Source organism: Stegodyphus dumicola, chromosome 3, assembly GCF_044657685.1.
Source record: "Stegodyphus dumicola isolate Sdum_Otavi_A_Nest chromosome 3, ASM4465768v1".
NCBI lineage: Eukaryota > Metazoa > Arthropoda > Arachnida > Araneae > Eresidae > Stegodyphus > Stegodyphus dumicola.
Genome location: NC_140770.1, coordinates 34,618,061 through 34,631,518, shown reverse-complemented (window position 1 = coordinate 34,631,518; position 13,458 = coordinate 34,618,061). Strand labels below are relative to the sequence as shown.

General features: G+C 33.5%; 1 protein-coding gene across 2 annotated transcripts in view; it reads right to left on the bottom strand.

The window, feature by feature from the left end:
- The window catches only part of HBS1 (translation elongation factor EF-1alpha (GTPase) HBS1), a 59,101-nt gene that overhangs the window by 43,538 nt on the left and 2,105 nt on the right, over window positions 1-13,458 (bottom strand). Inside the window, exons 2-3 of one of the 2 annotated variants that reach the window (XM_035356483.2) lie at window positions 9,669-9,737; window positions 6,296-6,448 (exon numbers count right to left, since the gene is read on the bottom strand). In XM_035356483.2, the coding sequence (XP_035212374.1) occupies window positions 6,296-6,448; window positions 9,669-9,737 (222 nt within the window). The remainder of the gene's footprint in view (window positions 1-6,295; window positions 6,449-9,668; window positions 9,738-13,458) is intronic. The other variant, XM_035356484.2, reaches the window with a different exon arrangement.

Here is a 13,458-nt window from a genome sequence, read left to right as displayed (position 1 = left end):
TCGTTAATCCGGACTCGTCGGGACTTCGGCGATTCCGGATTATCGATTTTTCCGGATTATAGATCATCAGTTTAAATCTGGTAAGATGGCATGCAGAAATTACAAAATTAAAAATATGAAACCATAATTTATGAAATAAAGAACAATTATGATCTAAAGGGTATCAAAATTTACAAAAAGAAAAAGCTTAATATTTATTTGTTTACTTTATTAAACATTTCTTTCAATGTAAGTTGCTTCGTTTCATGTGATAATACTTTCTCTTTAATTCTATTAAACAGACATAATTTCTTGTTTAGTTATAAAGTTCCGCTGTTCAAGTCCTATAATTGCTGTGTTGAGAATACCGACTAATTTGTCAATCAAAATGTTTTCGTTTTCAATAACCTCTGGGTCAGTTTCTTCACTATCGGAAGCGAATTATAATGACCAGAAACTTGATTTAAATCATATCAAAGACGGAGTACATCGAAATGAAATACTACACTTAGTACGGAATTATAAACCAAATAAAATAAAAACATCTGCCCTGAAGATAAGGATAGTGCTGACAGATCAACTTCCAATCCGCAGCGTGAAATTGATAAACAGATTTCCGATTTCAAAACATACTTTCGCTTTGTAGATACAAATTACATATTAGTAAATATATATCGGAAATTCTATTTGACATAATCTTTCTAATCTATCATAATCTAATAATGACGTTTCTGCCCCCCCCCTCTGCCGCAGAGCAGCGTGAAATTGATAAACAGATTTCGGATTTCAAAACATAATTTCGCTTTGTAGTAAATATATATCGGAAATTCTATTTGACATAATCGAAAGTTCAAGCTTACTTTTATAAAATTGCTCTAACAGTCTGCAAAAAATAATAAGCCGGATCCATTTCGAAGATTAAGGAACAACGCAATCTGCAACATTAACTGAATTAGATAACTTTAGCTTAGCGTATAACTCCGTTACACATTAAACGCGCATGCGCACAAACATATTCGCAGCCGTAAGAGTCTTACGCGCTCTCGTAAATGCCTGTGCGCATGCGTGAACGCGACGCATGCGCAGAAAGTTTGTAGCTTTGAGGTCCGGATTATAGATCATTCCAGATTATGGGTGTCCGAATTAACGACTTTTGACTGTATTAGCTTATAATTTAAGAATTTTGCTTTCTTACTTTCTTTAATAATGCAAGTTTCATCTTAATGAATGTAAGAGTGTGAAAATACAGACTAAAATAAGTAATTACGCAAACTCAATTAATAAATGCTGTTTAAATACCGATCTTCATTAAGGATCTACAATCCTGCGCCGCTCAGAGGGTTAATAACCAGCGTAACCACCAGAATTTTGAATGAAAGCATGCAAACCTGCGTGCATTGTGCCTGATGTCAATTTGTGGGATGGAGTTCCATTCTGGTTGCACTTCATCGCTCAATACAGGGACGGTTAATGCTGGTTGTGGACGATGCTAGAGTTGTTGTCCAATATGTCCTATACATGTTCATCTGGAGAAAGGTCTGGTGAAAGCAACATGTCAACTTAGTGTTGACATCTTGATTTTGAAGCATGTTTGATTCTCAAGCATGTTAGGTTACAACAGCAGTTTGAAGGTGAGCATTATCCTGTCGTAAAATACCCCTTGAATACTCTTCATGAATGGCAGTAGAACAGGATGAACCACCAGACTGATGTACAACTTTTCAGTCAGAGTGCTTGCGATAACCACGAGACCTCCTGATTCTGCTCCCCAGACATAACTCCAGGAGCAGGTCTACTGTATCTAGGCTGCAGACAGGTTGGTTGCAGGCACACACCTAACCTGCTTCTAACCAACACACGGCCATCACTGGCACCAAGGTAGAACCAGCTTTCACCAAGAAGCGCAACAGATCTGTACTACACACTACATCCTTCAGTGAACTTCAGCTTGACACCACTGACATCGCTAATGGCAGTGGTTTGAAGTCAGTGGAATGCATGCTACAAGGCATCTGGCTTGGAGCTATCTTTCAAATAACATTAAGAACTGTCGATTTCTAACAGGTCATTGAATCACTATGGTGCCAACTGCAGCTTGATTTATGCTGCCATGTACCGAACACAGCAATTTTCTCTCTAGTAGTGCCACGCGGCCACCTAAACCTGGTCTTGAGCCAGTATCTATGCTTGACCACTGCTGCCAACAATATCAACAGTGGATTACATTCTTGTCAAGTAGCCTTATTACACTTCCTCGTTCAAACTCACCGGGCTGTTGATAATGGCCCATTCGTCTTTTTAAAGGCGTTCTTGACTAACATCAATTCACTATGTCAAATCTCAATGATAAATAACAGTCACAAACTTTACAGTGCATATTTAACCCGTAACAGGAGAGATCAAATATTGGGATGTAACCGGGGACATGCGGTCACACAGACTGCATCTCGTTATGATTTAAATAAGAAGTTTTATTTCAAATATTAAAATTTTATTTTACCCATACATTCTATAAACCCTTATCTTCAAAGAGAAAAAAAAAATTATTTCACACAGAAATCAATCAACACAAGGAATGTCTTTTCTGCAACATGAACTTTTTTTACGAAAAATAACTTGCAAATGTAAATTATGCAAAACAAACCAGAATAACTATTATTTTTATGAATAATAATTATTTTCCATTAATTTACAATATGATAGATATATTCAGATGAAAAATATAAATATTGTAGGAAACATAAAAAAATGACAATACCTTAACTATCAGTAATATCATTGTGTTCTTGTAAAAAATATCAATTTACTCAGCATACTCTTGTGCACATTTGCGACATAATTTCTGTGTACATACCAAACAAACTGGTGTTTTACAACTTACGCATAAATATGAAGGTTTCAGTTCTTTCTTTTTCTCTAACATTTCGTTTGTGAAAAGGAGTTCCCAAACGGTTTTAGAATCAGTATTTTCACCCAATTTTCCATATGCTCTTAATGCTGGAAGATGAACTATATTATATACGGAAGTTCTCACATTTGGTAGAGGTTCAATAGATGACCACTTGAAGCGGTTTCTCCCATAATAATATTTTGTAGATGAAATGGCTTCAGTCTCTGGTTCAGTGATTCATTGTTAGATTCAGAAAGTTCTGATATCGTGGAATGTGAACTTTCATTTGCAAAATCTTTTTGGCATTCATCTTATCGCTAAATTCACTTCTTACTTCATCAAGAATTCTTTGCAGCTCTTCTGCATAACGCGAATCAGAAGGATATATGATATTTCTCCGACTGACTCTCAGAGCCATGTTTCCACCTGGGACAGAAACAGTAGCAATGAGAGGGAGGTGCGGTCTGACATACCGCTCTCAGACGAAGGACTAGAATTTTACAATGAAGCAGGTGCAAAAAATGTTAGTTAATGGGTGAAAATTATCAAGGTCCCAAAAGGAGAAGCTAGCAGGAGAATCCACTCAATCAGACTAAATATAGAAAAGGGATGATAGGAACAACACCTGTAGTGGTAACCGAGACCGCACCTCTCCAGTTACGAGTTAAATTTGCATGTTCATAATGATTTGCATGTCATAGTGGCGATACTAGCGCCACATAGTACAAAATTAGGAAGGACATCATCTTTCAGATGTGACCAAACACCTACCAAATTTCGTTCATCTAGCACAATTCCTTCTTGGTGATGGTTCCCCCCCATCAGTGTATAAAATAAATATAAAGAATGATATCTTGGAATTTTGCAGATACACTGAGATAATTATTCCAATTACGAACAGACATTTATGTCTTACATTCTAAAATTTTGTCTTTATTTCGTTTACTGTATGTATCATTTTTTCTAAAAAATTTTCATTTTAAAAATAAATCCAGTTGCATTTGAAATGAAATCTAAAACAAATACAGTGAATTCTCCAAGACAACCATCATTTTCAAACACAGAATTTTATTAAATTATTGTTTATGCTTTAAAGAAATAGAGCTTCAATAAACCACTTTTATGTAATGTGTTGTCATAATTTGTAATGTGTTGTCATTCCTTTTAGCCAGTTCTCAAACATGTGCATTTGAACCTTCCTGCAAGCGCATACACGCAAACTTTACGACAAATTCAGTTTTTAATGCACATTTTTCGCATATCAAAGCTGAGACATCTGAAGGTTATTGTTATTCCTCCTTTCTACCCTTCCCCACACATGGAACGTGCCAAAAGGAAGTCATTTGACTTTTTTTTTTTTTTTTTTTTACTGGGCTTTTGTGCTACGTGGCAGCTTTTTCGTAAAGTTTACTACATGCGCGTGCTCGTGAGTGAAAATTCGAAAAATATTTTTTTCTCAAATATTTTGTAATTTTGTGTTATTAATTGCCGTGTATTATTTTAATTTGAATACATTTGGCTCTGTAAATTTTATATCGGTTTTCATGGCAAAAAAATATGTGCAACCAGCTGATTTTGCTCGCATTCTTTGAGAATTATCTGATGAAGAAAAGGAAGACAAGGAAACCTTTAGATGGGGAACAATAGCGATTTCCATTCCTTATTTTTTTTATTTCTATTTTTAGAAATAAATAAAAATATTAAAGTGCAATTTTGTAACCATTAAGAAATAAATTTCCTGCCAGAAGTAAGTAATGCTAAACTTACTTTTTTTCCTTCCAAGTTTTTTTCCTTTTTTATTTGTCTATACTTGCCTTTGATGAATATTAAAATTAGCTTCGATTTTAAAATATAATTATTAAATAATAAATTTAAAATGTTCTATAATGAAATACATTATTGCATTTCCATCTCACTAACATACGAACTTAAAATGCGATATCATTTGTATTTTGCAATAAGATTAATATTTTATTTCTTAACAAATTTATTATCAATGTTCACTCATTTCTATTGTTTTTCGTGCCAAAAACAGTAAAATAACGGATGTCGTAAAAAATATGATGCGCACATACTCATGTAAAATTGCCAAGCTGGAAGGCTCTTTCATAACCAATCCGCCCGCCACGGCCCTACATTGAAATAACCAGAATTGCCCGAAAACGGCCGAGAGTGTAATCTTGTTTTCTTATCTCCCCCTAAGGTATGCAGTAGCAGGTGCAGTTTCCCCAAATGCATTGTATCAGTGTACTGCAGACAGCTTGTCCTAAGAGGTTTTTTTATCTTTTGATTGATCATGACATTTCGTTGTTGATTCTTTTGTGGTACAGATGCTTTTTAGCTTTAAACAGCAATAAAATTGCAGTTTAAAAATTTAAGTATTATACTTATTTTTAATCAATTTATTCCTTCCTTTAAAAATAACGGAAATAAACAAAATCTAAGTCGTGATCATAACAAAGCCAGAAAGGCTTATTGGTCTGACCTTCAGAATAGTTTTATAAAGAACGGGGTTAAAGGCTAATGGAATCTTTGTTAGAAAGTACAAAGGATGTCATTCGAAATCTTCACACCTATTTTTTGCGTTAGTGGACAGAGAGGGAAGGAAATTGCTGTGAAACTGGAAAAGTATTTCGGGCGGTTCGGTATTTTGAGGGTACAGTTTAGCGAATGGTCTGGCTTTCAAAGAGTTAAGCTAATTCTTTTGGAAGGTGGTAATGAATTTTTTCACCTTTCTCAGAATTCACACATTAATTAATACAGCAGCTATAATCTGATTTAAATTTTGGAATCCTAGCCATAGACCACCAAAATATTAAACAAAGCAATGAACGGCACACTTAAAAACATCGCCTAGTGTTGAAACTTGGGTGCACCTGCACTGATGGGCTATGACTGCAGAACTGCCATTTGCCAACTTTTATTTAAGCTGTAATTAAATTATTAGTTTCTATGTAAAAAGGAAGCAGAAAATTTACAAAATCACATGGACATAAATTTAAGTAGCAGAGCTTCCAAAAGTAGCAAAATTGCAAAATATTACACGATCTGGCAACAGTTTCCACTGGTTAATGGAAACACTACCACATAAACAATCTGAATTGACACAGCAGCCAAATTAACACTATGCATTTATTTAGGAGCTAAGATTTTCTCTAACTTCTAGATCCATGCTGTGGGTAAGATGAATCTAGAATTACTCTGTTATGAAACTTTCTGCACAAACAACTAATGAATTAAATGAGAAAATGTATAACTGAATAATGTCCTATGCAGTAATCATTTTACACTGAAATATTTCCGTACCAAGAGAACAAACTGATATCTACCAAACAGGCAAAGTTTATAGTGTTTAAAAGCAAATGATTTCCGATTCTGCAAATTAAGTTTAAAAAGAAAATAAAAGTGAGATATTTAACTAAGTACCAATATCTGAACTGTGCACAGAATCCATTTCATTAGCTGATTCTGAAAAACTTTCTTCATTGCTGCTATTCTTCCCACGAAGACGTTCTTCTGCTTCAAAGAATGCATTCATCGGTTGGTTACAGTTCTTTCTATTATAAAGAAACTGTGCTTCTAGAAAAATAAAAACAAAACACACATAATTTGGCAATAAAAATTTACTTCTTATGTTAAAAAAATGTTTCAAGTAAAAAATAAATATTATACAGTCAAAAGTCGTTAATTCGGACCTCAAAGGTATAAGCTTTCTGCGCATGCGTCAGTGCGTAAGACCTTTACGGCTACGAATATGCGTGTGCGCATGCGCATAATACGTTTACCCATGCACGTTTAATGTAAAATGGATGGTATAAGCTAAGCTAAAATTATCTAATTCAGTTAGTGTTGCAGATTGTGTTGTTCCTTAATCTTCGAATTGGATCCAGCTTATTATTTTTTGCAGACTGTTAGAGCAATTTTATAAAAGTAAGCTTGAACTTTTGATTATGTCAAATAGAATTTCCGATATATATTTACTAATATGTAAAGGATCTACAAAGCGAAAGTAAGTTTTGAAGTCCATTAAACAAAAAGTGAATTGCTGCAAAAAATGGATAAAGGCATAATCCTTTGTTTATCTAAACATTCCAAAATCTGTTTATCAATTTTACGCTGCTCTGCGGCGGGGGCAATGAATTGGAAGTTGATCTGTCAGCACTATCCTTAACTTCAGATGTTTTTATTTTATTTGGCTTATAATTCCTTACTAAATGTAGTATTTCATCTCAATGTACTCCGTCTTTTTATTCCGTCTCCGTATCTCAATATGATTTAAATCAAATTCCTCATCATTATAATTCGCTTCTGATAGTGAAGAAAGTGACACAGAGGTTATTGAAAACGAAAAAATTTCGATTGACAAATTAGTCGGTATTCTCAACACAGCAATTATAGGACTTGAACAGCGGAACTTTGTAACTGAAATTGCTTCAAAAAATGGATAAAGGCATATCCTTTGTTTGTCTAACCATTCCGAAATCTGTTTATCAATTTCATGCTGCTCTGCGGCCGGGGAGGGGGCAAACGCCGCGGCGCGCAATGAATTGGAAGTTGATCTGTCTGCACTATCCTTATCTTCAGGACAGATATTTTTATTTGGCTTATAATTCCTTACTAAATGTAGTATTTCATCTCGATGTACTCCGTCTTTGATATGATTTAAATCAAATTCCTCATCATTATAATTCTCTTCCGATAGTGAAGAAAGTGACATAGAGGCTATTGAAAACGAAAAAATTTCGATTGACAAATTAGTCGGTATTGTCGACACAGCAATTATAAGACTTCAACAGCGGAACTTTGTAACTGAAGAAGAAATTATGTCTGTTTATAGAATTAAAGAGAAAGTAATATCACATAAAATGAAGCAACTTAAACAACTTACATTGAAAGAAATGTTTAATAAAGTAAACAAATAAATATTAAGCTTTTTTTTTTTTTTTTTTTGTAAATTTTGATACCCTTTAGATCATAATTGTTCTTTATTTCATAAATTATGGTTTAATATTTTTAATTTTGTAACTTCTGCATGCCATTTTACCAGATTTAAACTCACGATCTATGATCCAGAATCGCCGAAGTCCCGACGAGTCCGGATTAACGACTTTTGACTGTACTAAGAAACATTATGCGACTATTTTTTTTATTCTACTATAATATTTTGTAATTAGTTTTGTGAAAAAACATTTCCTAACTCAAATTCTACACAACTCATTCAGTTTAAAGCCCAGTTTATTCATAGAACGTGTTCTAGCACACGTGCAATTTAAAGAAAGACAGTTCAAATAATCAAAATTATGTAATATGCTTCAGGCATATTTGATTCTTTTTTCTAATAAAATTATTTATCAGGCGATATTAAATACTTTTCTTATTATAATTATTTTGCAGAAAAGCAAGAAAATTAAATTCAGGAAACAGCCAAGAATATCCTAGAGATACAATAATATATACCAAGCATTTGGCCATACCGAATACAGTACAAAGTTCGAGATCCAGACTTGTCAGGACTTAGGTAATTCTGCATATTTCTGGTTTTAGACCATCAGTTTAAATCTAGTAAAATGACACATAGAAATTATAATATGAAGTAGTTGTTTATGAAATAATGAACATTTACGACTTTAAAAGGGGGAGTATATAAGGTATTTTCTCCCTCCTTTCGGCATGCCTTCGTGACGTAACTGGAAGCACACTCGACGCGTATTTAGGAGGTCCAGAGTTTGAATCCTGGTGAGAGCATTGCATATTTTTCACGTCTCCAGTATACAAAATCCTAATGACTCTGCATAGTAATGGAAGTGACAAAAAAGATTTTGATTGGCAGTTTAGTGGAATTTCCCAACATGGTAATTACAGGAGTTGAACACTGGAATTGTGTAAATGAGCAAAATGTTATGTTTGTCTATAAAATTTAAGTTTTAAAAGCAATGTTATAAAGTTGTTATATTGAAAGAAATGTTTAATGAAGCAGATAAATAGATATTGTTTTGAAAACTTCGATTCCTTTAAAGAGCGACTGGAGATAAGGTGACCCAGTAGTCAGTTCCTGGTGGTGATGAATTATTGTCCACTACCTTTTAGTTTAGCATCACTTGTAGTGTCCTTGGATATTTTTATGCTGGAGATGCGAAAAATGTGCAGTGACCTCAGCAGGATTTAAATTCCAGACTTCCCTAATACGCATCACATGTGCTTCCAATTTTCTGGATTTAAAACCACACTACAGAATTCACTGTTCGCTCGTTGACTGCTGACTGGGGTATGTCATCACAATGAGAAACTTCTATTATATCATCTTAATGTCACTTGTTCGCTTAATTTTAACTTCTATAACATTCAAAATCTACACCAAAATAGTGTTGCCGTTTTGTCTAATTTTGAAAATGCATCTTTTTAAGCCCAAACTGTGCCAATGCCATTTTCTTGCATTTAAATATTATATAATACAGCACAGCTCATGCCCCAAACCTCACAGCGAAAAACCACGTGAAATAAAATGCAAACAGAAGCAACCAAGTACAATTTACAGCTTGAAACAATTATCAAGAATTGATGCTTGTATGAAATTCAAGCAAGTCTGGTTAAGTTAGAGCTTCGCACATCACTTACCTAGGATGAGCTATGTTGAGCTCATTGTGCACCGAGTGTAAAAAAAGAAAAAAACAAATTTCCAATGCATTAAAAAACCTTAATTTCAGATAGACTTCCCAGAGATTAATTTTACACAGTACATGATTACAAACAGCAGTGGTATGCGAAAATTTGTTAAACAATATGTATTAACTTGGCTTACCCGTTCGTGGAGAAATGCAAAAATCTTCTTCAACAGAATGCCCATAGCATGAATAATAGCCATCATATTCTGTAACACAGGAGGATACATATGCAGTATAATATTAAGAATCAGTATTTAAAGGAACATTATTTTATATATGTAAAAAAGGTCATAAAAAGAAAAAAAAAAAGATTCTTGGATTAAAATTATTGAAATAAGTTGACTTAAAAGCACTGAATGTCTTAAATTAAGTTTACTGAACTATCCTCTTTAGCTGCCAAAGTGTAAATGAAAGAGATAAGATATATCTTAAAGAAGATAAGATAAGAATAGCTGGACAAGAGTTAAGCTACTGGCGCCATATATTGATGAAAGGAGAACTAAAACATAATTTCCTTAAAGGCTGAAGGCATTACTAGTTCTACCATTCCCATGCTATACTCAATGTTCATAAAATAGAGTAAACTGCTACATTGGGATAGTGGTCTGACCGAAGCGCCCGATTTCATTAAGCTTAGCTCAACGAGACAAAGGCTGAAGGCAAAGATGGATTGAAAAATTATTAAAAAATTCTATATGAAAATTTTAAAGTCTTTATAAACAGAACAAAATCCACTTTTTTTATTCAATTTATACTGACATTTTCAAATACTGACGTTTTCCTTTTTTATCTAATTTGGCAAAATGATGCCAAATATCACTTGAGGTTCTTCTATTCGGTAGGATCCATATTTTGTTCTGCAACCTTGAAAACCTTATCATTATACCAATTCTAAAGAAAATTAAAGAGAAATTCACAGCTCTTGATTACAAAACATTAGTAAAATAAGTAAATAAATAAAAATACAACTATTAGTTTACATAAATATTTCAGTAATACTGTGTAAAAAGGTAATACCTAATATACATAGCTATACTATGACATAGTATTCAAAGAATTGAAATGGAATTCAAAAGAACAGCTCTGAGGAAATGAACAAATAATCAAGATTCCTATAATCTACACACTTTAAGCAGATCCTTGCACTGCCAGTTGGGAAAAAAAAAAAAAAAAAAAAACTCCATCCATTTGCAAAATGGGGTGATCAGTTTCGCTGAGATGCATTGGTTTAAGATAAAATAACACGCCAAACAAGTATTAATTAAGAAGTCGAACAACAAAAATCAGCATAATATTTGAAAATTTTCACAGGACTAGTTTTGATAGTTTTAGTTGATTGTGATAGTTTATAGTTTGTTCATCTATAAGACCAGGTTGAGGTCCATTGTTACCTATGCCTGCCCCATCTGGGCTTTTGTTTATAAAACTACTTTAAATAAACTGCAAGTTAAAACGTGAGAGACAGATTTCTCAAGCATGCTGGTTCTATAGAAATATTAAAATTCACGAGGAATTAATTGTTGAACCAATTGCTCAATTCATGGCAAAAATTGCCAGAAATTCTTCAACAATATTGTACTTAAGATAAAATAACACGCTGAACAGGTATTAATTTAGAAGTCAAGCAACAAAAATCAGCGTTATATTTGCAAATTTTCACACGACTAGTTTCAATAGTTTTACCGAACCATCCGCCTCGGTTGCCAAAGTGCAAATGAATGAGATGTAGTGATTACATACGATAAGACTGGCTGGACAGGAGTTAAGCTACTGGGCACCATCTACTGATGAAAGGAGAACTAAAACATAATTTCCTTAAAGGCTGAAGACAATGATGGATTGGAATTAGGGTCATTAACTAGAACAGAAAGATTTATGTGAATATGAAATGCCTCTAGAAAATCTAATTCACCAGTGGAAGATGTTTTTTGAATAATTTTGGCTTCAGAAAAATTGAAAGTGTGATTTTCGGACCAACAATGCTGGGCAACAGAGGACTTCTGTGTTTCCTTTTTTCTAACATATGCCTCATGTTCCTTAATGCAAAGTTTCATATTAAGAAACAGTAGACAAAATTATTCAAAAGACATCATCCACTGGTGAATTAGATTTTCTAGAGGCATTTCACATTCAAAAAATCTTTCTGTTCTAGTTAATGACCCTAATTCCAATCCATCTTTGCCTTCAGGCTTTAAGGAAATTATGTTCGAGTTCTTGTTTCATCAATAGATGATGCCAGTACTTTAACTCCTGTCCAACCATTTTTATCTTATCTTATCTCATTCATTTGCGCTTTGGCAGCTGCGGATGATGGTTCAGTAGAACCATCAAAACCAGTCCTTTGAAAATTTGCAAATATAACCCTGATTTTTATTTCTAAATTAATGTTTTGTTTTTTAAATACTAAATGGAACACAAGCAAGCCAAATGCACACATCCACACATAAAAAAAATGTCAGAGACGTTTCTGTTAAATAATAAAGAAAAGACTTAAGAACATTAAAAGGAATCAACTTTTTGGCATGCTTCCCATCAACTCTCGGTGAACTGAAGTCAAGGGAATTGATTCTTCGAGTCAATTCCGGAGTGGATCGTTTCTCTCCAATAAGACAACTATATGTTTAATCAGTTCAGTCTTTCCAACAAATATATAACTAGAAAAGTGCCCAGCCATTTAAAAAAAAAAAAAGTTTTCCTTAAAAAGCCATCTCTACAAAGGCATTCTTTTTAATGGGACAAATACTCTTAGTAAACTTAATCATAATCTAGTAACTTGAATAACCCAAAGGGAATGAATGAACATAAGTGACCTGCATTTAGGTAATTTCATATAATATATATACAGTACAAAGTCTGTAATCCGGACGTCCATTACCCGGAATGATCTATAATCTAAACCTCAAAGCCACAAACTTTATGCATGCGTGCAAAGAATGCACACGCATGCGTGCACAGTGCATGCTTTACGCATGCACACATTGAAAGAAATGTTTAATAGAATAAACAAATAAATATTAAGCTTTTTTGGTGGGGTAAAATTTTATACCCTTTAGATCCTAATTGGTCTTTATTTCATAAATTATGGTTTCATATTTTTAATTGTATAATTTCTGCATGCCACCTTACCAGATTTTGATGATCTGTAATCCGGAAAAACCCTAATCCGGAATCGTCGAAGTCCCGCCGAGTCCGGATTACAGACTTTGTACTGTAATAGAAATAAAGAACGGATGAACAGCAGAATCAGAAGAATCAAATTAATCGAACTGCTCTTTCAAAAAAAATTTTTCAAGTGTAGTTTTGAGATTCTCTAAAACCTCTTTTCCTAACAACAAAATTCAGAGTTTAAAAACTCAAGGTAAGAAAGGAAAAATTTTAATTTATTTTTAACTTGGGAGGAGAAAGAAATAGGTATCTCTTTTCCCTAAAATGGGAGTAGAACATTTCTGGCTCACTCAGTAAAGTAAATCAGTTCATTCAGTTTGAGAGCAAACTGCACACCTCTACTAGATAACAATATTTAATATCTAAGTTATGAATAAATTACAAAAATTTCCGTTTTGAAAACAATTTTGGTACTTGTCCGCAACCTAAAAACTCACCAAAGAGCACAATTCATCACCAGTTATGGATAAAAGCAGTGTAACAACACACTCATAACATCTGTGCTTTTCTTTGATGTAACCCAAGTGATTCTTAATAAGACATCTTTTGTTTTACAAACAACGATATAAATTAACTGGTATTGCTACATTTTCCCCTTTCATTTTGCAAAACAAAAGATTAAAATTTAGGACGTGTTCTACAGAACAGCAAGTAATGGCTTCTTTTTAAGTTACAGAATCCTAAACATTAATAATAGGCTTTGTTGAATATGGCCAAGAAAATGGTAACGTTCCTGAGGGAAGTTTGCACTCATGACATTTT